This window comes from Melospiza georgiana, chromosome 2, assembly GCF_028018845.1.
Source record: "Melospiza georgiana isolate bMelGeo1 chromosome 2, bMelGeo1.pri, whole genome shotgun sequence".
Classification (NCBI taxonomy): Eukaryota; Metazoa; Chordata; class Aves; order Passeriformes; family Passerellidae; genus Melospiza; species Melospiza georgiana.
The window spans coordinates 67,832,455-67,858,211 of record NC_080431.1 but is presented as its reverse complement, the minus strand read 5'-3'; the positions used below and the strand labels follow the sequence as shown (position 1 = coordinate 67,858,211).

General features: G+C 36.6%; 1 protein-coding gene across 1 annotated transcript in view; it reads right to left on the bottom strand.

Moving 5' to 3' along the window:
* Nucleotides 1-233: 233 nt before the first annotated feature.
* Nucleotides 234-25,757, bottom strand: part of TRPC6 (transient receptor potential cation channel subfamily C member 6) — a 78,848-nt gene continuing 53,324 nt past the window's right edge. The window contains exons 3-12 of the mRNA XM_058018485.1: nt 22,830-23,015; nt 20,784-20,948; nt 18,774-18,987; nt 16,777-17,004; nt 14,787-15,051; nt 13,761-13,956; nt 12,382-12,585; nt 6,327-6,410; nt 3,883-3,958; nt 234-3,106 (exon numbers count right to left, since the gene is read on the bottom strand). Coding sequence (XP_057874468.1) covers nt 2,955-3,106; nt 3,883-3,958; nt 6,327-6,410; nt 12,382-12,585; nt 13,761-13,956; nt 14,787-15,051; nt 16,777-17,004; nt 18,774-18,987; nt 20,784-20,948; nt 22,830-23,015 — 1,770 coding nt within the window. The 3' untranslated portion in view covers nt 234-2,954. The remainder of the gene's footprint in view (nt 3,107-3,882; nt 3,959-6,326; nt 6,411-12,381; nt 12,586-13,760; nt 13,957-14,786; nt 15,052-16,776; nt 17,005-18,773; nt 18,988-20,783; nt 20,949-22,829; nt 23,016-25,757) is intronic.

Genomic DNA, 25,757 nt, shown 5'->3' with positions numbered 1-25,757 from the left:
AACCAAAAGGAGAACTATGTAAGGTGAAAATTATGTTACTGCAGATGCTCTGAAACATCTAGCACCATGCACAGTCAAAGGAGACAAAATACTTGGCCTTGAGTCTAATTAAGTATGAAAATACTTCTTTGAAATGTTTTTTTTTAATATTAGTGTTGTTCGGAAATCCAAGTTTTTGACCGTATCAGTCTTCCAAGCAGGAGCAGCCGAATTTCCAAACTGAAATACCAAAATGTTCATACAATGGATCACAAAGGCATTTTTAGTTTGGTACATTTAATTTTTTTTTAATCAGCATAATATATTTGGTATTGTGCTCATTTAAAATACTACATTGCTTGTCACACTACATTTGGCAATAGACCTCTTCAAATATATTTAACAAATTGTTCCATGAGTAATAACTACATATAAAATATCTTCAATGATTAAAAAAATCCATATGTATTTTCTTCATGAAATACAATATATACATTATGATCTTATAGTTTTAAGGTACATCAAATTTTGGGTTTAAACAAATTCACAGTGTACATTTTACCTCTGTAATAAAAATCTTCACTTTAAAAGTGCCTGGATCTCAACCTGTGTATATGTATTTCCTCTCTCTGGGTTTATGGAGAGTGAGGGTTTACCATCAATGAGCACTACAGCAGATCCAAATTGTGTATTACAATGACCAAAAATTAAGACTTCTGATTACTGAAAGTGAACGCTGGCTGTCCCTCTTACCTCTGATCCTGACCAACAGATTTTCTGAAGAGCTTCCCTCAGATGGAAGATGTGCTTTGAGCAGCCTGGCCTCTAACACAGCCCTTCGGTGGGGCTGAATGAACTGCCCACTGTTTCAGAAAACCAGGTCCAAAATACTCAGGTGGAACTTCAACTCAGAGGCCAGTCCTGGCCAAGAGAGATGGCCAGGAACCATCCAGGAGCCAGAACACAGTGAAGTTACCATCACACTGCCTTCCAGCCTAAGGTCACACCAGCTGCCTGTTGAATCCCGCCACTACCTTTGAATCCTCACTTTCCTCCTTCTCCCTCAGATGAAGAAGCCTTAGAAGTTGCTATACCCTGAGTTCATTGCACCTGAAGCCCACAGGACACACATTGCTCCCCATACACCATTTGTGGCTAAACTTTCGTGCCAAGCTCTTCCTCCAAAGCACGAAACACAGTCACAGGGCAAGCTGACCTCTGTCCCCTACCTCCACCTGTCTCCAAGTGATTTCAAAACCCATTCTAGTATGTCTTTTTTCCCTGAAAATACACAGTGATTCCATCAATATTTTTTTAAAAAGAACTATCAATAAAAATTCAGCTGGAAACTAATCTAGACCCCATAAAAATAATCTCTAGCCTGAAAGGGAAAGGCAGAAACATTCTAATACATTCCACAGTAAATAAATTTCACAAAGTTAATTTTAAAGCAATTACTGACAAGCCTTTTTTAGTCTTGTTTCATACAAGTCTTTTACAGGTATGTTATACACCTGGATGCCATGTTATAATTTTTCACAGCCCTTTCACTAATCTCAAAAAAAAAAAAGCTTAAAGAGAAGCAGAGATGCCCAATGTAATATATGTTTATAACACCTCCAGAATTAGTGGCTGTCCAAAGAGAGAAACACAAATTATTGTATTAACCAAGGGAAAAATTATGGAATGGAATTTATGCTGTTTCTATTTGGAAAGACAGAAACCATCTGACTGTCCTGCATGGACATTGTTACACAACAAACAGCCAGACAGAGCATGGGATAGCTCATCTGCAGTTTAACAGAAAGAGATTTTAACTATTGCAGTGGGCAGGGTGAAAATGTTGGAGCTTTCTTTACCACGTGGAGTGAAGATTCTTCATTAAAAGAGTCCTAAAGAATACAGCACAAGAGCTGAGCTGTCACCAGTGGAAAAAAGGAGGAGGGACGCAAATCCAGACAAGAAAAGATTTCATTGTGTTTTGCAACAAGATTGTTTTGTTTGCTATCTATGTCTGCAGAAAATTTAATCATTTAAACAGGTTTAACATAGAGAAAGATGGTCCCCCATGCATGACATTCCCAGAATTCAAAGAGAGGTTTGGACCTAACACTTTGGTATCTTCCACCTCAAATAAAAATGTTGCATTCAAACCCCTAACCTGCAGTTTGGGATGTTCAGTTCAAGACATAAAAGCCAGAGAACTTGGGAATTCTGAAACAGATTGGAACATCATGGGTTAATTATTTGGGGTTAAAGAAGGTTTTCTTCTAGCCTCCCAGGCTCAGAAATAGCTTTTCAATAAACTTGGTGAAAAATATTTCTTTCTTAATGCACTAACTCCCACTGGAACCTAGGTATCTCAAAGGATAGCCCAGTGCTGACAGGGATCAGTAGGGGAAAATACAACACAGTGCTCTGAGTGCCCTGGTATTTACCTCTACATGGAAACATTCATAGGTTTATTTTCATATCCTACATATTCTTAAGAAAGAGAGTTAGCTTTTTTTCCTTTTTTTGCAAGTTGGGAATGCTGGAAAAATTAAATAGCTTTTGATATATGTATATATATATAAAAGCCTGGATTTTTCTCTTTTGCTTCACTAAAATACATGTAAGAATGGTTACAAAGGGAAATTTGCAAAAAACAAACAGTTAACATAGGAAAAGTTTTGATCTATGCTTTTAATCTTTCGTGACTGAGCTCATCAACATTCCACTGGAATTCTAGACAGTAAATTGAGTACTTAAATTATCTCAGATCAACTACTCTTTAGCAGGTAAAGAATAAATATCTTTACTGAAGTGGTATGGTCTCCCTACTGTAGACCTAGAGGATTTGCAACTGTGTTCTTTCAACAGAATTGGAATGATTTAATTTCTGAATCTTTTTTAGAAATGTGAGCTAGACTTGAGGAAAACAGAAATATGGCTTTAAGTGAATTGTTAACATTCTGTTGCATATCTTATTTTGGTTATCTCTTGCTTTCTTCTTCCTTAGAGTCAAGTGACAGTTTTTCCCCAAGTTTCCTTATAAGTTCTGCCAGATCTTCAGAATTCTGAGATTTTTCCTCAAGGAGTTCATACCGGAGACTTGAGATGTCCTGTTTAATTTCCTTCAATTCACCTGTAACAGATTTTAAAGGATCACAATATTAACAAAAGAAAAAAACAGCATACCCAAATATCTCAAAATTATGTTTTTTTCCTGTATTTCTTTGTTGAAACAGAAGAAGTAGATATTCTGCTGCCCATTGGTGAATCATAGGATATTCTGAGTTGGAGGGGACCCACAATGACCATTGAGTCCAGCTTTAAGTGAACGGTCCAAGTGGGGATTAAACCCAAAATCTTGTTGTCATTAGCACCATGCTCTGACCAGCTGAGCTAACCTCAGTGGAATGGTGTCTTGGAGATAGGAATATGAAGATGCAGTTCAGGAATCAAACAAATCTGAAGGCAAAAGTGTGAGAGACCGTGAGTTCACAAAACTCACATGATCTATTTGATGGAGGATGCTGTTCTGCTGCAAGAGAGATCACAGAATCACAGTCACAGAACCATTTAGGTTGGAAAAGACCTCTAAAATCACTGAATCCAATCATTAACCCATCACTGCCCAGACCACCAGATCTTTAAAGAACCATATGATCTTGAAGGGCTCTTCTAAACCAAACTATTCTATGATTCTATTATTTCTAAATGTAGCAACACATTTTAATACTTGTCAGATAAGTGACAGTTTCTGATGGGAGAGGAGAGACATAAATCCCATCTCTTCAACAGCATGTTAATTTTACCTCTTGCACTTCTAAAGATGTGAAGTGGATTAAGTATTTTGGAAATATATAATCACTTTAGTTTGATTCTCTGATGAAACATACAATTCATCAACATACTCACCTTCATTGACTTCATCACTTTCCTTATCGATCTGAGCTTTCAACACGTATCTTTTAATAAGACGCTTCATTATTTTCTGCAGAGAAGAAACAAAGAAAGGAAAGGGGAGTTTTCTTAGTTGGACTAGTATTGTTATGACTTTTCAAAGTAAGAGCTCTCATCCTGATTTCAGCTGGGACAGAGTTCATTTTCCTTTTAGTAGCTTGTACAGTGTGAGTTTGGGCTAGTATGAGAATAGTGTTGATAACACACTGGTGTTTTTAGTTGTTGCTGAGCAGTGATTACCCAAAGGCAAGGACTCTTCAATGCCTCATGCTCTGTTGCTGAGCAGGGGCACAGGAAGCTGGGAGGGAGAATGGTTGGGACAGCTGAACCAAGCTGGCCAGAGGAATATTTCATACCACAGAGTATCATGCTCAATGTAGACACTGGGGAGGCTTGGCCTTGAGGGGTGATCACTGCTCCTTTATGTCTCCTTCTCATTACTACCACTACTACTACTTTTTTTTTTTTCTTTATTTAAATTAGTGAAGTATCATTATCTGAACTCACAGGTTTTACCTTTTATGATTCTCCTCCTCATCGCATGAACTTGGAAGGCGCAGTGTGGGGGCAGTGAGTAAGCAACTGTGTGGTACTTAGTTGACACACAGGTTAAATTATGACACCTCTGTTACCTTCTATTGCATTCTGATACTTCAGTGTAGAACTTGACAAGTTAAAGAAACTTAATGTAAAAAACTTCATGATTCTGCATATATATATATATATATATATATATTTGAAAGTTAGAGAACTAAACATAATCTTATGAATGCTGTAATTCATAAGCTTTAACCTACTACTGGAGGCTGTACGAGCTATTAATAGAGTTGCATCTTTGATCTCCAAGTAGATGAAGCCATCTGGCCTTCATTGCCACCCAAAGATGATAATGACCCTGCTTAGCATTGCCAGTTGTAAATCCTTTAGTTTGTTAGTTTATTTGAACCTATTTTGATATATTTGCTAAGTCATGTTTTCCCAGTGTAGGGCTTGCTTAGAGAAAATGGGATCCAAAATTCCAAGTCATTTAAGTGTCTCAGCTGGGACTCATATAACCAAAGACAGATACTTTCTAAGGTAAATATATGTATTATTTCCTTCTATGGATAAAAGGAGCAAACCTGAGATCACAGCTCATCTGAGACAACTAAAACTGATCAAATAGCTTATATCATGAGAATGACCAACCTCTCTGCTTAATAAGGGGAATCTAGGCCAGCAAATTTATTGTAAATTTTACCTTTCCAGGAAAAAAAATAATTCTGGCCCTGATTCTCCCAACAGTTCAAATTACTTAAAAAAGAACAAGGTATCCAAGTACGTTTTACGATATGTATTTCTGCCTTTGGGTTTAATATTTTCATAGGGTGTAGTCCATGACAACGTAATACTTTTTCTTTTCCAGCTTAAGATAGAAAACATTCATAGATTTATATTTCTACTTTTGTCTCCACAATAATAGAGCTGGTTTTGAGGTGAGTCATGCCAGATTAGTGGTCCCAGGCCATCACCGTGGTCACGCCTGCAAGGTCAGCAGCTGTACTGTTTATTACAATGATCCAAGAATCTTTCAAATACAAAGCCACACTACATGTTTATGGCATAGATTTTTAATCTTAGTATCTACCCCTGCATCATAATGAAATTGGCTGTGAAAAAGTGAGGGAGTTTTGGAACAGACTCCTGTAGACACTGCATAACATAAAAGTGGAGCGGAGCTAGCCTGCCCAAGGGAAAATCTCTCTTGTGATCAATAAACTATACTCATTTTCTGTACCTTTTTTCATTCAGATTGTATTTTTATATTACCCAGGCAGCTCTTGCTTCTTCCTTTCCACCCACTTTGCAGTATTACAAGAAGGAAAGAAGCAGTCTCTGGACCAGAATAGCTGAGATTTATGAGGACTGTGCTGGGTCTCTTTATACTTAACTGCACAAAGGCTCACTGCAGTTGTTTAGGAGGCAAAGGAAAACCAGACTGCATTGATAGGATAAAGGCTGACAGATACTCGCAGTGCTTGAGGCATTTGTATGTAGAGATGTGCCACAACAAGCTGATCTGCTTCAGCAAATTTAATGGAAAGATTTGGGGTTTATTTTTGGATTTCTCAGTTCACATTGTGCAGTTGAGGACTCAACTCTAAAATTAAAAACATTTTTCTAGAACACATAAATAAATTGCACTGTAAGGGTGTCATTTAAGAAACAAAGAGTAGTGAAAAACACCCTCAAATTGTACTGCAAATACCTAAACCATTTCATTTATTTCTGAAATATACAAGGTCTGTGGATTTATCCTTGACTCATGTTACTTAGCATAAATTCAAAACTGTCCTCATGCCATCAGTCTGCCAGTTCTACTATTTCTTGATATTATTTAAAAATAAGCTGTTTTTTACCTGGTATTGTCTTGGAGGATTGTTTAAACTGTTCAAGTGAATTTCATCTGAGCTTCTTATACTTGATTGCTTCCTTTGATCAAGCTGAAACAGAATCATTATTTATAGTACAAAATAAATAGAAGATCAATATGTATATCTCATGTATATATCCTATGACAGAAAACCTAAGGCATCACAAAATGGTGAACTGGAACTCAAGATGAACGACTGGGCTGCAGTAACAGTGAACAGAAACTGCAAAACCAAATGGTATTGCTTTAGATAAAAGCAATAATAGATAAAAATAGATAAAAAGCGGGGCCAGATCAACAAATAGCAGTGCAAGAAATATAAGTCATAGTGGATCTGGATGAGGAATAAGTGGGACTGCCGCTAAAAATTCAGTTCCCTGAAATTATACATGGTCCAACCAGATTTTTACTCTTTCAAAGGACGGGACCATCAGAGAAGAGTCTCAAATCCCGAGGGATGTTTTGTACTTCTATTGAACCTCTCTATGTTGTGCCCTAATATATCAAGCACCTACTGATAAGCAGACTGGGGCACTTTGAAGCCTGTTAAAGATCTGTGGGATATGCTGGGAAACAATTTGTTGACAAAAATGGGGCAGGATTTGCTGCTTACACAGCTGTACACCGGGAATAATTTAAATACTATTAGATTTTGTTCAGCATTCCATAGAATCACAGAATGGTTTGTGTTGGAAGGGACATCTAAAAACAGGTAGTGCAATGCCCCTGCAGTTGGCAGGGACACCTTCTATTAGATCAGGCTTGTATTTTGATACAAAAATTGATTAAATCTATTGGTAAAATACATTCATTAGCAATCAATATAAAGTGTACACTGAATTTGGGAATTTTTGGTTCTTCAGAAAGATTCACAAATCTATTTGTCCATACTTTAAAAAAAAACATTATTTATCTATTTAGTCTATGTTTACTTGACTAAGCAAAAGTAATTATAAAAGATAAATAATGTAAAACATATAAAACAATTAATATTTCTCTTATATATTAATCTACATGTGCACAGACCTGTATAGAAACGGCAAGTTATTATTTTTTCATGCTTGAATAAAGCTACTTCAGATATTTTGAATATATCTTAAAAAGTATAATCTTATCAAAATGTTTTAAACCTACCTTAAACTAGGTATCTGATTTATAATAACAAATAATGACTAGTGAGTTTACACAATCACTACAAAATCACTATGTTTTTCAGGATTTTAGAACTAATTATACTTTCTTGGGCCTCATCTACAATACTGGGTTAAAACAGAAAAACAATCTTCCTGCTATTTCAGCTCCTGGATTTCTCATGCACCACTTTTTGAAAAAGTGTAAGATCACGCTTCCTCTGCAGCAGTAGAGGGAAGTTGCCTTGGGTATTTACTATGTATTTTATTACATATTTTAAAAGCAAAGTGTCATGCTGGTTACCAGTTTCAAACTTACGTTACGTTGTTTCACCTCAAAAGTTAATCTACTGCTCAATTACAATTTGATTTTCACTTGAAATAGCAAAATTGGAAATATGTGATGACATGAGTTATGACACTGCAAACTTGTAAAACCAGGCACACTGTAATAATGCCTTTATGTTAAACTTCTCCCTCCAGCACAGTTTTTAGGGTAATAATTTACTTTTAATTAGATCTTATGTGTACCAGCAACAGGATACAAGATCCACTGTAAATTGCTGAATGACCACTTGGTGGCAGAGACTGCCAAGATTTCATTATCACATTTAACATTTTTTAACTCTCTTTAAGCTCTGTTTAAGCTTCCTGCTTAAGGCTTTTTCTTTCTCCAAAATTAGCACTACAGTGCACTCAACCTGCCACATGGGTGACTGACCTAGAATCTGTATTTTTAAGTTATCATTTATTGAATATGAGTAACCAGAGATGAAATGATGTAAATTAAACAGAACAATGATATAAATCCCAACCAAAATAACTCTTCTTCTAGAGTGGGGTTGAAATATGAAATGCAGGATATATGGATCATTGTTCTTTGAAAACATCTTCATCTTTACACTTGCCTCTCATTTCATTATTCTCTTGTATTACGTAAAATTCAATCAGTATAGTAATGAAATTGTTATAGCTGGTTTCTTCAGCACCTCATTAATGCCTTAAATCAGAAACTGCTGTCAACTTGCAATTCCAAAAAATTGTACTTTCTTGGATCAAAAAGGAGGGTTCCCAGAAAGTGACTCAGTTTGTGCTCCTATAAGCAGACATCACTCATGAAAATTTCAGAGATACTGTTTTACACTAGGAAAGTTAAAGTTAACATATTTTTCTTGTTTGAGTGAGGGCTTAAAGCTACTTCAATAAATAGCTGTCCCTTACTACTTTTCTGAAGGGCCATGTTTAATGAACAAAATTTAAATATATTATCTCTCACTGCTGATTTTTAGCTCAGGAAGATGAACAAGTTCTGTGACACTTCAACAATAAATTTTCTCAATCCCAAGGCAATTTTAAATTTAGAACAGTAGTCAAAGTAGGGTTTTTTTAAAAAAATCTCCTTTTCCTTAATTTCTTTTTTCTTTTTTATTGGTTTGAGTTTCTCACTCGATATTTAAAAAGTCTATTCTAGCCTGAAAAAGGAATGTGGATTTTAATCAGCAGCCTGAAAGAAAACATCTTCACAGTCTTTTGTATTGCATTTAGATATGTCTCAGGAAATTAATTTCTGGTGTACTATACTTTGAACACAGCTATGTAAATTACTTGCTGTTTAGCACTGACAGCATCTGGCTTTATTTTCTGCTAGCAATGATCAGGGCAGAGCTGGAGCTAGGAGTAGAATTTCCTTCCTTCCCACCCTAATTCTTGTCTTCCCACTCACTCTGAAGCTGCAGCAGCTTTTGCAGAGAGAAGATGCAGGCTCTGCAGCAGAACAAGCCACAGGCTGGGTCTGGATCAGTGAATCCCAGTGTGTGTTAACATTGCTGGGCACTGCAGTGCAATGTCTCCCACCAGTAAACCTTCACTGTCCTCCCGGGTAGGACTCACACCAGAGCAACCTTCTGTCTGCCTAGGCACAGTCTGGCAACTGGAATGGCTTGGGGACAAGAGGTTTCCTACTTTGTGAGGAACACTACCTGAATAGGGGCAAGCCACTCCTGAATTGGCCTCCATACCCAGATAAGTTACCCAAGTTATACCAGCACAAACACAGCCCTCAAGTCTTGGGTCTGGTCTTGCCAAATCTTTCCTTATCTTTCCACAGCTCCTCTTATTTATGCTATAAATATACCTGCACAAGTAGCTCCTTGCTCAGGAGTCATAGCAGCATCAACCCACTCAGTGCTAAGGGAACCAAAAGTCAAAATCCCAAAAGCCTGAGAGTGCCCTTGAGAAGATGCCATGACAGCCTCAACAATAATGAATCGTCAACAGTGGATCAAAAGGTTACACAAAACCACTTTAGATACTTCTTGGAAGTGCACAGGATGGCAATAGATTCAGATAAATTCAGCATGTAGAACCCCAAAAGGTAAGTGAAAATGCAATCATCTGCCACTATCTGCTGCAAAACCTGAGAAATTAATAAATACAACTCAGACACTTTATGGTTTTCAATGTAAAATTTCGATTTTTAAAAATTTGATTTGCATTTTTATAGCTGCTTTGGCAGCAGAGTATGCAAATTTCATTTAGGATTAGTTATACTAAAATCTGAGTGTAAAAGCATTAATATTTGAAGACAAAATTAATTCAGGGCTAGGAAAAAATCTGATAAACAATGTTTGCATCCCTACAGCTCTCTTTCAGAGCGACTACTGTAAAAGCTGACAAATCTGCTACTGTTTTATGTAGAGCTGGTTAGTATTACACTATGCACGTTTCTAGAAACATGCTAGAAAACATGAATTGCTAGGTTTGAATGGAGTGATAAAAATACATCTTCTTTCCTTAGTCTGTATAAATGGGACTTATAAGAATACCTGTTTTATGGGAACATAAATTTCATGCTAAAAAGTCATTTACACAAGCTTACAACCTAATTATGTGCTTTTAAAATTCACAGAGTAAGTGAATTAGAAAAGAACCATTTGTTTTTTTCCACCACCACTCATTTTTAAGTTTATATGGATCTCCTCAAATGCACAATATTTTAGTGATGACTTTATCACTCACAGAGGTTTTAAAATCGGGTTGCATCACGCAGCTTGAAGAAAAGTTTTGCAAATGTCAGATTCATTAAAAACCTGAGCAAATGCATGTGTCATTTCTATTAGGTCCTAAATACATTAGGATTAGATTTTCCAAACAAAATGAAGTGAGATCTGTGAAACACTAGAAAAATTACTGGTAATAGAGATGAGACACTTGAACTTAATAGCAATTTTGACTTAGGTAACAGTGTTTGTAATACAATACCTACATTTGTTTTCATAAACTGTATAAACTTACCCAGAGGCACAGTATTTTTCCCTAAAAGTCCATTTTTTCTTTCTAGGATTGCGAGCACTTTTTCCTCTTTTACTCTTCAACTAAGAAGTGTGAAAAATGTGCTGGTCACATTGGTGACAGAGAACTGACAGATGCATGTAAATTCTTTATTGGTCCCCAGACTAAGGACTAATGGCTCTTGACAACAAATTCAAGAACTTTTAACCTTGAACAGGCCTCTGCTCAGACCACAGCCCATTTTAACAAAGATTCTTCCATACTTAAATTTCCTTTGAAGAAAATTTTGTTTTTCCAACATGACAAATTCTTTCTTTTTTTTTTTTTTTCCTGTATGTTAGCATATGCTCACCTTTCTACTCACTACATCTGATCAGCTGCCTTGGATAACTCTTTTTCCCTAAAATGTTAAAATAGTGCTAGAATAGTGCCAGGCTTTACATTTCCAATGCCATCTAACATTCCATGTTTTTCTCAAGCAATTGACATGACCTATACCAAGATAGTGTAGGAAAAATACACCTGCTACAAACTAAGCAAGTCCAACGCATCAACTCAAGTACTTTTTACTGAAGCTGTGTAAGTAAAACAGGAAACAAAATATTTTACAATAAAAGCAAAGGGCATTTTCAGTGGAAGCAGAGACAGGGTGCCAAGGGGGGACTTTGGAGACTGCCCAGGCATGTGAGGGTGGCATTAGGAAAGACAAAGATTGCCTTAAGCTGACATTTGCAAGAGCAGTAAGAAATATTGCTACAACAGCAACGTAAGGCAGCACAAGGAAAATGCAGGCCTGTTGGCAGTGGGGAAAGGGATTTAAGTGATAGCTGGATGAAGGCAAGAATGAGGGACTTGATGCCTTTTTTGCCTCAGGTTTCATCAACAGTTTCTCAGACCTCTGTGCTCAGTGAAGGAATTTGAGGAGACAGGAAGAACTTGAACCAGGCAAATCCAGAGCGCTACATCCACAGGTGTATCTGAGAGAGTAGATGCACCCCTTGTAAATATGCTATCATCTCTGAAAGACCAAGGGTATTGGGAGAGGTCCCCAAAGGCTGGAGAACAGCAAATGTCAGATCCATCTTCAAAAAAGGTCAAAAGTATGATTCGAGCAACCCTGGGCCATTCTGGAAGCCAGAAGACGCAGAAATCCGAAAGAAAGGATTTCTGTGGAGAAATGTCTGCGACAGGCCTCCCTTCAGTAACTGGCAAAATAATGCAATGAAAAATGAAACTTATTGGAGCACATTCAAGAACAGATGGTGACTGGAAAAACCAGGTGTGTATTTATGAAAAGTAAAATCTGTCTGACCATCTAGATGGTATTCTGAGATAAAGTGACTTGCAGATAAGGGGAAAGCAGGAGATGTCATTGGACCTGAACTTCAGCAGGGATGGTAATTATTCTATTCTATTCTATTCTATTCTATTCTATTCTATTCTATTCTATTCTATTCTATTCTATTCTATTCTATTCTGCTCTCCCATATTAGTGACTGATTCAGTATGAATTAAGTAGGTTGGGAAATTCATGAATAAAGAAGGGCAATAATAAAAATAAAATTAAAATTGGCTTTATCTTCTAAAATTAGCAGTCAGTATATACAAGAAAAAAATTACCTTATTCATCTCTGCATCTTCCTGAAAGCTTTTCTTTTGGCACAAAAATGGTTTAGAAATACATTTTTTGATTCTGATTAGGAGATACAGCAAAGATTTTGGGCTTGGCACTAAGTTGAAGGGTACTGGAAGAGTTCTCCCTTCTTCAAAGTAAGAAAACCAAAGTTTAGCCCTTGCAAATTTCCATTCTACATCAGCATCATCCTGTAAAACAGAAACACAGCAGTTAAGACATGGTTAATACTACTCTGAGTACTGAAGATGCTTTAGCTAAACTTCATGTGTGTTTTAAGTGTAATTGGCTGAAGTAAATCTCAAACAGATCAAGATCTATGAAAACCAAAATTTCAGTGAATGGAACTGTTCTTCTTAATCCATTTAATGAGCTTATGCAATTGCAGAAGAACAGAATGGATTTAATTTAAATGTTGTTTATTCCAGAATAAGTGCTAATAGTCTGTGGTACAGGACCACAATGACAGACTCTATTAAATAGAGTCTGTAGACTCTATTACTTTAAACATGAACTTTAAAAAGATGAGGTGATTCTTACCTAATTCCTTCAATTTTCTGAAATATATGATTAATCTAGATATAGTATCATCACCATGGTTTATGTTTATCATTTATGATCACCAAAACACTCACCTTATTTCCCCCTGTAAAGTCTAGGAGGGTTTTCTACAGAAAGGACTGACATCAGTTCAGGGTCATGACTCAATACTGCTGTACCTTAGAGGCTGTTTTGTCCAGTCACTGTATTTTTAATGCTCCAAAGCTGATAGATTTGCCCTGTGGCCTCCTGATCCAGAAGAATGTGAACATCCCTAGAGAATGTCTTGCTCTTGCTCTAGCTTGACAATGCTACAGGCCCCAGTCAGAGCCCAGAATGTGGGACCAAAGTGGAGTCAAACCCAACCGAGTTTGATGCTTTGGCAAGAGCAACCCCTAGGAAAGTCTGGGATGGCCTAGCTCCTGGAGATCTGCTTACTTTTTTCCTAAACAGTGATAATGATTTAGCCCTCTGCTTTCCATGGAATGCAAAAGGTAGTGCTGGATTTCGGCAAGTAATTACAAATGAGGCAAATGAAAGATTCACAAAGTCACACCATGTAGCCCATACTCTTCAGGAACATAACACAATTCACCAGTAGTTTCTTATTCCAGTCGGATTCTTACTATTGCAAGCACATGCAGCCAAGTAATTGACAGATATTTTATAATAAAAATGAACAGTGGCATTAATATTTTCTTCTGAAATTTTCCAAAAGCTTATGTGGTACTTGTCTTGATGTCAACATGAAAATTTTCCAAGAGCCAGAGACAATCACTTGCAACAGTAAATAGGGTGATATTTCATCATAAATGGACTTTTTTACCTCAATTTCCTGGAATGAACTGTTGATCATAGCGATAAGCATGTTCAGTAAGACGATGACCATGGTAACATTATAGACTCCATAGAGAACATAACCAATATTTTCAATAAATTTGTGTTTATAATTGATAACAACTGATTTAACTTCTGAGAGTCCAAATATAGCCCAGAACAATGTTTTGAAGCTTTCTTCAACACTAAAAGGAGAAATTGGACACATGTATACGTTATTGAAGAAAAGCTGTATATTCTTATTGTAGAAATTGCCAGTTATCAATTTTATACAGTGTACAAATTTTTCCATTATCATAATGTTTAACTACATCTCTGTACATAAAAGAAGACTGTCTAATTTCATGGCTGTTTCATAACACAAAATTCCTAATAGAGCTAACAATAAAACCATCTGATTCAGATCAGATGGTTTTAGGAATCATATATCCATCCTCAAAAGAATATTACAATGATTCACTTGTTAACTACTTTAATCTATATACTACAAGCTTGCTGTTAACATGAAAAAAAATTAAAAATAATTAACCTGTAAATACTTTATTTAAATTGCATCATTAGTTCACTTACTGACAATAATTTCACTGCTAATATGATAATTATTAACATGAAACTAAAGTATATAAACTATGAAGAAGACAGGATATCTGATGGCAAATCAGCAATTTTCAAAAAAATTAGTCTTATGGACCATAATCTTCCAGCTGAGATTTTACTATTCCACAATTCCAGGGTAGAGTCATGGTGTGGAAATAATGATTTTTTTTTTTTTCAGGTTAGTTAATTTAAATGCATGTATCTCCTCCTGATAATTTATAAATAAACGTAAGTCCAAACCTCTGAGGTACTTTTTCCTATTTATCTCCATCTCTTTGAAGACTTATTTTCTCTTGCTTTGATAAAGAGATCTCATTTCCCCACATCCAAAAATACAGTAGCATTGCAAAGAACATTTAGTATTTTACTGAGTTATTGATAAGAAAATAAAGGTTGCAATTTAATCAGTTGTACTTACGTTGTGAACGCTTCATTTTGTTTTGCCCCCAGATAGTAGGAATAGAGATTAAACATGCCTATCATGAAAGCCACAAACACCATGATAAATATCACCATAAACTTGAAGATGTCTTTCACGGTTCTGCCAAGTGATATCTGCAGTGGCCCAAAGCTTTCATTAGCTGGTAAGATGTAGGCTATCCGTGAGAAACTCAACACCACTGCAATTGCATACAGCCCTTCAGAAATGATCTGAGGATCAGACGGATCCCAGTTTATTCTGGCTGCAAAAAAGATGAGAATTCCTGTCAATACATGTGCTTATCTAAGGGAGGCGTTTTTGGACCACCTGCTGCCAATGCTCTGCCTAATGTAGCCCAGGGTACCAGGGGCCTTCTTTGCTGCACAGGCTCGTGTTCAACCTGGTGTCCATCAAGTTATCTTTGCTACCCTATGAAAAAACCTGACATTAAATACTCACTATTAATACCATCCATACCCAGATGCTCTTCAAACAGACTTCAGCGTACATGCATACATGAAAAAAATGCCTCAACTATTGCTTTTAGGACTTATGTGAAATTTATAACTTTCAAGTAAAATTTATAAGACTACAATTTAATGTGTTTCAGAATATATACATTTTAATTGCTCTGCTTTTCTGCAGTCTGGAAACTTTCTGAAACCTTTTCAGAAACAGTATCTGAAGCACAGAATAAAGACAGAAACTGATGCAATTTAGTATCTAGAGAAAAATATCTAATAATGGTAAGAGATGTGGTGGTGTTGAGAGTGAACACAAGTCAGCAGTGCTTAATTTTTAGTCCATTTGGGCAAAATACCTTCTAGGACTTCCCAAATATCCCAAGAAAGTTTCTTAACATTTTTATCTCTTACTGGTAAAGAGCAAGGATTGAAAAATATTAAAGAAATAGAATAGAGTCTCTGAGCAAATAATATATAAAAGATATATTGGTTTTTCTGGCAAAATAGGTTTATGAACTTCCTGCACCTCATTGCTCAGTTCTGTCCCTGCATTAAAATACATTCCATTCAAAGCTGTACCACCACAGACTGGTTGGCAGGACAGTATTGTATAATTGAACAGATTAAAATTATCTAGAAAAGGGGTGGGTGACAGTGAATTTATTTTGATATTAGTTCATTTCAGTGCTGTCTAGAACAGTCTACAAAAAGATGTACCAAGGCAGACAGGGGAGCTATGATCAATAGTGGAATCACAGAAACATAGAATATGCTGAGTCAGAAGGGACCCATCAGGATCATTAAGTCCAACTCCTGGACGTGCACAGCACCATCCCCAACAGTCACACCATGTGCCTGAGAATGCTGTCCAAATGCTTCTTGGTCTCAGACAGGCTGTGACCACTTCACTGGGGAGCCTGTTCCAGTGCCCAAAAACCCTCTGGATGAAGAACCTTTTCCTGATATCCAGCTCAAACCTCCCCTGACATAACTTCAGGCCATTCCCTCGGGTCCTGTCGCTGGTCACCACAGAGCAGAGCTCAGTGCCTGCCCCTCCTCCTCCCCTCACAAGGAAGCTGTAACAGAAATGAGGTCTCCCTTCAGTTTCCTCCCCTCCATGCTGAACAGACCAAGTGACCTCAGCTGCTTTTCATATGACTTCCCCTTAAGGCCCTTCACCATCATCATTGCCCTCCTTTGGACACTCTCCCATAGTTTAATGTCTTTTTTATGTTGTGGCACCCAGAACTGCCCCCAGCACTGGAGGTGAGGCTGCCCCAGCCCAGAGCAGAGCAGGACAATCCCCTCCCTTGCCCAGCTGGCCGTGCTGTGTCTGGTGCCCCCAGGACAGGGTTGGCCCTCCTGGCTGCCAGGGCACTGCTGCCTCACGTTCAACTTGCCATAAAGATAAAGAAGAGAAGCAGTGGGAATTTCTTCAGTACTACATTGTGAAACTATGGCATTGGAGACTAATTAAAAGAAAATCAGTTTGTTTTGGCCCAATAATTGTGCCATCAACTCACCCAAGGTGTAGTATTTTATGTTGGGCTCCAGTGTTGGACTTGTCAGATCTTTCATATTTGCATCAACGATGTTCTGGGCTCTGGATGCATGCCAAAATGCCATAAACCTTGCTATAAATGATGCTGCAAAAATTGCTAACATACCAAAATCAAGCATATTCCATAACTCAAACAGGTATTCCTTTGGACCTTGGGACCAAATTTCTTTACATTCAGACCATATCATGCCTGTATAAGAGAGAACAGAGAAAACAGTGTGTTCTTTATTCCTCATGCTTGTTTAATATTCTTATTATATATAGGATATGCTCTTGGTGGCAGTCAAATTCAAAACTATTTTGATCAGTGGGAGTTCAAATACAAAATTAAATCCTTGGACCTCCAAATTTATATACATTCTGAGACTTCTTTCTCATCTAAGTAATAATAACAATCTTTCAGACTGCTTCTTCCTGTAAAACTAAAAAAGCTTTCCAAGAGAGGAATGGGATGTGAGTATTACCATCTGTTACTGACACAGAATGAGATGAGAAGAGCAGAAATGCTCTGGCATGAACATACAATGGTGGCAGAGCTAAAGCATAACTCAAAATTTATTATTTGCCATTTTCCTGGCTACAATCTCTTTTACATATGTGACAAATGATCATGAAAGTAAGACTCAGACCTAATTCTTCTTCAATAGGACAAAGGTATCTGTCTGATTCCTAACTACTGTCCCTTAGTAATAAAGTGGAAGTACATTATCAGCTTATGACAGCTTTTTTCATTGTGAAAACCCTTTTTTCTTTTCAAGGTAAAAAATATGTAATTATGAAGTAAAATTCTAAAGAGCTAATAACTAAATGGAATAATGTCACTAATTTTTACACTTATTAAATTGAAAGCACATTTCAGATAAGGACAATAATAATGTCAATTACAGTCAATGTTACATCCTGTATGCATGAATCAATTTTTCATAAACTGTCTTATGCATGACACTGATACAAAAATAGATTAAATTAGCAAAGTAGAACTTCAAATTGAGAATTTATGATTTACTTCTTTATTACCAGATGAAAATATTGACGTTTATAGACTTTGAAAGTCTAAGTGCTATATTATTCCTAAAATAAAAAATTATAATAATTTATAAATAGCTTTACAAATAAATAAATAAATACTGCCAAGGTCTTTTAAAGCTATAATCAGTTGGTATACAAATTTCAATCACAGTGAGATCATAAAAGCAATATACTTTAAATGCATAAGGTCTTGAATGGATAGCTTGAATTTAGCTTTCCCTTTTTATAGGCATAACTAACAACCAGATCCTTAAAATACTTGGACATCTAAACCCTACTGACTAAAAGGTAGTAGACTTGTAAGTAAGAATCTGACAGCTAATATATTTTGGAAGGTCTATGCTCAAGTTCTGATGCTGAAGAGTTCTACATCACCAAGTTGAATGGGTCTGCTCAGAGTATTGTTCATAGAACTCATTTAATTCCTGTGTCGGGATGGAAAAAATAAACCACTGAATCTTCTGGGATCTATATTCTTCTCTTTTGTCACTAATATATTCAGCTAAACTCTATTAGTTCTGCAGGCATGCTTGCAAAATAAGAGATTAAGAGACAATTGGACACAAATTAATCTTGTCTCATCACGTAAAAATCTTTCCTCCTGGAAATTCACACCGAGACTCAACCACCCCAAAAACTGATAGACACTTTGCTTTGATATTCATAAAACTGAATTAATTAATCTTCAGATAATATAGATTTCACCTAAATACTTAGTCTGTATGTTTGTGATCAACTAGACACCTGAATCCTGCTGACATCTAATAAAAAACAAAAGGCCCACATGGGAATGCAGACAGCTGAATAAACTCCCTTTGTTCCAATTTTTACACAAAATGTTCCCAATTTTTACACAAAATGTTAAAAGGAAAGGGTTCAGTTGAGTTCAGCTTCACTTGTAATCATAGCAACTTAAGCAAAAATTTTTACCTACTACCCAAGAAATAATAAGCATCTCCATCCATGAGAAACATGATGTTTTCATCCTAAAAAGCTGTTTTACGTTGTCTGTTGTTTCATTGGGTCGCAGTTTGGTGCCATCAAATCTGTCAGCTGCATTCATGACAAGCAGACCAAGAAAAATGGTGAAAGAAGCTGCATGGGCTACAAACTTCATGAATGGGCCACGCATTATCCTCCCCAGCTGCAAAAGAGATCAACAAACACAAGGCTATTGCACTGATTGATTCCAAATAAAATGTATATAAAAAGAGCAGTAACACAGATAATCATATATTTCAGTAATAGAAAGCAACAAATATCTGAAAACGTTTGTATACTGTGATGCCCTGTTCACAGTCATCTTTACAAGTTTCTACTGATTTGCTATTTTCAGAGGAATAATCCATCAGTTTCACTGTTAGGATATCAGCAATAGATTAAAAGTGAAACTGAAATGAAAAATAAAAAATATATATTTTAAGTCAGTGACTTGAAATAATACTGTAATTATTTTTTGTCATTATTGTCTATTACAGATAATCAAGAGAAAAATCTATTACAGCTGTTGAATTTTTTAATACTAGCTAGCTTCATTGTAAGGCAAGACAGAAAATAAGATTTTGACACACTTACTAAAAGCATTATCATTATGAGTGAATTATGAAGAAAAGAATTCCCTTTCCTGACTGATGAGATACTCAATTTAGCACAGATATTGTGCAGTTTTCCCAACTTATTTTCTTTTTTTAAAAAAGTCGTGACATCTCAAAAAGTTGTATTTGTAGTTCTGTAGAGTCTTAACTTCCTCCTGATTTGTACAAAGGAAAAGTTCTCAGCTTTGTAATCACTATGAACAACTTAAAAAATAGCTTAGCGCAACACTTTAAAACCTGAAAGCTCCACACAAACTCACATGAGGTTGAACTTTTAGCAATTCTTTATTTTTGAGAGTGCCTGTATTAGTATTAAAAGTCTTAGCTTGTCCACTTAGGTTGGCAGCTCCAGAAAAGTACTTTTTAATTTTAGACTGACCGCATTTGTATATGACAAATAAATCATTTAAGGAAAATAGCAAGGTAAGTCACTGCTACAGCAAAAATTCAATTACTGAAATGTGTTGTATCTCAAGGCGTTAATTCTTCATAAAACCCGTAGGCATAATACTAAAAAGTGAAAATAATGCAACTCATTTTTATTGTCTAGCTTGAAAGACATGAAAAAAATTGGCACAACATAAAAGGCTACAGAGTCCAACCTGCTAGAATTGTGGATCTTGTACTGCAACATGTCGAATAATCCTTATAGGATTTGTCCCTCTAACATGCTTTCAAGGGAAATTTTCCATGAGTGTCCACTCAAAAGGGATACTGGCCAACTGAAACAGGGATTCAACAAAAAGCTCAGTGAGGTCAAAAACTGCAACCCATCTTTATCAGAAAGGTTTTCCATACTATATATAAACCAAACCAGATATATTGGTAGCACCTAATCCCAGACAGAGCATTCCAAGTGAATGCAAGGCAGGTTGTACAACTGCTTTGAAGACCTCACAAAATATGATGAATACTAGCACTGTCTTGACTTTTATAGAGCTATTTTTGATAATGAAAAAGAAAATTTCCTTTGAAGCAACTGGAATCAACCCACAGCCTGAGCTTAGCTTACATCTGAATCAATGGAAAATGAGTATCCTCTGAAATGCCTACTAAGGCAAGAATTAAATGAAAAACTGTTTGACTGGTTTCTAAAGCAGGATTTCCTCAATGTAACCCTTGGTTGACCATTTTAACTTAGTTTCCTTCATACTGCAATTAACACAACACATTTACTTGCCTTAATTACAATTGCCTGAATGTGCAACCTTGCAGCCATTCCACTCTAACCTGGCTTTAAAACAACATGTTTCTGAAGTGCTGTGTAAGTGTGTCTTTGTCATACAGGAATTTACAGGCTGGGGAGTTCTTAGGAGGCCCTGACAGGGCTTCTTCCCAGGCTGACCTTACTGCAAGGAGCAATCCAATAGGCCATGGAGAGGAAGGGCAGTCCGACCGCAACGGCGAGGACAACCAGAAACTTCACTGCCATCGTCTGCTGCCGCAAACCCGACAGATTCTCGTACCAGATAGAGAGGAGCTGCTGCTGGCAGTTTGGATGTGCTACAAACTAATAAAAATAAAAAAAGAGCACAAAAATGATACTGATTTCAGAATAACTTCTCTTAAAATACAGATATAGGAAGCAGATTAAGAATGCTGGAATTGTGAAAATGCAGCTTAAACTCAAAGGAGCATTAACGGGGGCATAAGAAAATCTATTTTGATAAGCTAAATCTCCCAGCAAACATGCATGTTGCCATCAGCAAGAAATACTTGAACTTAAAAACTTATTTATTAACACTATGTTCCATCACAAACTATTAATTTCATCTAAGGCTGATTTATCTGGGCAAACTCTATAAGTTTCTGACATTTATAATTTTAATTATACTGCTTCAGAAATTCCAACACGTTGAGTCTTCTGTTCTGCAAAAATTGCTACGTAATCTTCACTTAGGAAAGAAATAATACATCCCATTTTCACATAATTACACAGAAAATACCATTTTTTTTCAGCTGGCATGAGAAAATGGCTATCACATTTGCAGGAAATCAGATGAGGATTACTTATAACTTGGTTCTTGGAACCATTTGGACAAACTGCAAAACTGAGAAGTCTGTCCTATAAGGCTCTTTGTGTCCTCTGGACAGTATAAGAAGCATCTTACAGAGGTAGATGTTAAAAAACTGTAGATTCTTGTGCACTGTACATTTTAAAATCCAAATCTATAAATAAAATAAAAATTTATTTGAATGTAGTATTTTTTTCTAGGTCCTTTCTCTACACTTTAAAGATGACTGGCTGAAGGTACAAGAAATGTCTTTATTGAGATAAGAGAAAGTGTTGAAAGGAAGTTCCCATGTGCAGAAGCACTAAGACTCACAGTATGAAGGACCCAAGCTCGATGTAAGCTGTTCTCTTCAACAGCTGCTTCAGATCTCTTTAGTGACTGTAGCTTGGAAGTGTTTTGCAGGTTGTGCTCATATACTGGTTCAGCCAAAAGGGTTTTTGTCTTTCCTTCCTTTCATGAACACATAAATACACCTCTCACATATAAATTTGTGTGTGTCCCCCAGGCATGGGAACTCAATTTCTGTAAAAATTTAGGGTAACATGCTTTTGAAGTACACCTTTTATCTGTGTCTCCTTGATCTTTGGTCGTACAAACTTCACCACACAAATAATTTCTCCCTGGTTGACACAAGTCACCTAGAATTTTACAACCTATATTATCCAAGACAAGTTTCCTGGGAAATTCCAATGTTTATGCAGTCACAAACTCAACTGGTTTCACTGAGCACCATTCAGATAGAGAGCAGAGTATTGAATTGTCAGTAGAAACGAAAGCAAGCCAAAGAAGGGACAATAATTCCTGTAGTTGGCACTGCCCAAAGCCTGCTTTCTCCTGAACTCAGAACCACAGTTCTAATATTCCTAGGTTGTTCCTCTGATCCTTCTGTACAGACACAAACAGTTTCTGTGAGACATGTAATTTTTCCAGGTTTTCTCAAATTCCTGAGCAAAGCACAACAGCTTGACAAAAATCTATATTAATACTCATTATGTAGTGCACTAGGTCTGATGTACTGTTTTTAGCTTTTATTAGATCTTACATTTTTCCAGGCTTCAGAAGTAGTGCAAAACTTTTCCATATTTTTTCTTTAAAAAAGAGATTTAAAATAAAAATGTATATCAAAAATTTTTGCATACAGCTACACATTGTTTTAGAGTAATCTGAACTCATGCTCATTGTGAGCAGTATTCACCTTAAATATCTGCTTCTTGTTTACATTGCAAGCAAGGATTCTTTAGATTATTAAAACCACTGTGCCCAAAGGGCCCAAACATTCATTTCAGTGTCAAAGGCTACCAAAACATAAAATTTAACAAAAGCATAATTTTATACCACCATCATGACACGCCTCTTTGATCAACAGAATTGCTTACTTTTTTAACTTCATACTTGATGGCGAGTTTTAAGCGGCTGAGGCTGGGACGACCATGCTCTCCATTATTATGGCTCATCTCCACATCACCATTCAGAATGGCTTCCACTTCTTCTGTATTTCTGCACAAATCAAGCAGTCCAACTACAAAATCTTTGCATTGCATAGACAGTTTCTTGTAATCATTCTAGAAAAGAGAAGCAGAAAGAAAAAAATCTTGGTGTTTAGATCCAACATGAGAGAAGCCATTCTGCATTCCACCTACACCTCTGTGAATGTGAATAGCTTCTTTGCATCTTGTTTTGCTTTTTTTCCCCTAAATGTTCAAGGAATGGAGCTCATCTCACCTTGGTTGTCTTGTACATCTACATTATCAATTTTCACACCTGAGTCACTCGTCTAGACATGCTTTAGAGGAAATTAAAGTAGGAAAAGAAAACCAAAACCCTTTCAGCAACATCGTATGACACATTTTAATGACCAGTTCAAGTTGAGATGTATAGCAGAGGGGAAATTTTTCTATCCACTGTTGCAGAAGTTTAGAAAAGATGTAGAAAATTACACTGTCGAGATTTCAACTGGCCAAGATGAGCATCCTAGGCAGAATACATCAAAAGAAATTCCCAATCTTCTTCCGAAATGCATAAATATACTGAAATTTCTAATGCCTACAATTATTCTTGTCAACTTTGTCTTTCCCCTTTTCCAACATCTATTCAAGCTTGCAAACACAAGGTTTGATTGCTGTTCTCCACAACACTGCTACCAGTGGTAGAGCTTGTGTGGTGACACCACATCTCTGACTGCAGCCCTGCTCTAGCTCAAGGACCTCTCAGGAGACTTCAGCACAAGGGCTCTGCAACTGCAGCTTCAGTTGCTTTTTGCTTTAGCTAACAGTGTTGTCCTTGGGCACTGTTTTCCAAAAGACAGAATTCAAAACAGAAAACGGTATTTTGATCATTGCAATCTGCAGTTCATTAACCACTCCTTACATGCAGCTGTGTTTGGATCATAAAAGTTGGACATAGCTGGGAATTAGGTATAGATGCGTGTCTAAAGCTAAAAAAAAATCTCTCAAGAGATTTAGTCACACATGTGTCAAAAACTTCTGCTATTTTTTGATTTCTGCTCATTTTAATGTCTCAAAAAGATGAAATTACTGTAGAATTTTTTTCCTAAATGAAAGAATGGAAGACACCTCCCACCACCTCACAGCATGCAGGACTGCTCATGTAGTCTCTGTGGCATGTTCAGAGTAATTTTCTACAAGTGCTTTATTACACAGACACATTTCCCCCTCTTCCAGTCTCTTCTTCGGGGTATTTCCCCTTCTTCCACCCTTAGTCTTGGGTTAGCCCCTTCTCTTTAAATACTTCCTTCATACTAACTGCCATCTAATGCATCCAATACTTCATCCTAGAAAAGAATGAGCATACAGGATACCCTAATTTCTTCATGCATCTTCGTGCTTTATTACCCACAACACTACAATAGCAGTTTATTACTTGGATATATTAAAGGATTGCATCCAAGTTTCACACTGCACTTTGCTTAGATGGATGCAAACATTCACAGACAAATATTTACAGACATCTACATAAAACTGCTAGTGATTTATTTTTTAATAATATAACATAAACAAGGTAACTCAGATCTCTTAGAAGAGCAAAAGGCACTTCAATGCCATTTATCTACAAAGACAACAGAAGCTAAATACTAAAAGTAATAACTTCCTGTCATTCTGAATAATTTATTATTGCGTTATTTGTTTTCTCTCCATTCATTGAATAACAGGAGATTTTAACCAAAATCCTGACTTCTGACACTACAGAAAGACTTTTTTGAGAGTAATATTTCACCTTCTGTTTGGCTTTCATTTTTCTGCAGAATCTAAGATTCACTATTCTGTATTTTTAACACATTAATTTTCTCTTCCAAATGAAAGGAAAATTAGCCATTTCAAATTCACAGACAAAGTAGAAACACAGAGGCAACTACCCACCTGTGATTAGGTACTAACTCTTCCAAACTGATATTTGACCCTTGAGTACCAATATAAAAAACCAAGTAACTTTCAGTAAACATACGAACAGTATAATTTGGCCTTCATAAGAACTTATAAAGCATTGTAATACATTAGTATCTGCATTTTTTCTGGTAAAAGATTGGTACATACCTCCACACTCATACACACTCTCCATAAGTATTTTCCAGCTTAAGTGACTTACACCAGACATGGAGTTTCAAAACTGTACATGAGGAGACCATTACTCTACAGGGGAATTATCCCTTCTGAATTTAGGTTTGTACACAGTACTACAGTATGTATTAGAACCCTGTAAATTCATCCATAAAATCCACCAGTTTATTTTCTCCTCTGCAAATGCAATAAAACATTGCCCCCTCCCATGAAATACTGCCACAGCTGTGACCAGTGGTGGAAGCCAAGATGAAAAGTTCTCGGCAGTCAGGTTATGGCAAACAACTGTTCAACTGGGAAATTGAGCATTGCCCATCACTGCCTCCTCCTCTGCTGTGTCACAGGCAAAGTCAGCTGAAGGCAGAACAGAAAATGAAATGACAGCAAAAATGATTGATACACTTTTCAATGTGTCTCTGTATACACACAAATAAAGGTCCCCCTCCCCGGGTCCCACATGTCTCCTACCATTTATGTGAGCCAAGGGAGTGGGCAATTTATTTGGCTTAATTTATTTTCATAAATGGACAAAGGCAGGGATAATGAGTCCTCCTTTACTACATGTTGTAAAAGTAGTGATTTAAAAAAAACCCCATTCCTGAGAAACTTCAGATGGTAGTTAGAAACTAAGTTACAGTTGGAGCCTCTAAAAAGAATCAGCACTGAATTCTTCAGCAAAGCATGTGTGCTTTATTTCCTGCATGTGACAACACTGGCTCAGGGCTCCTC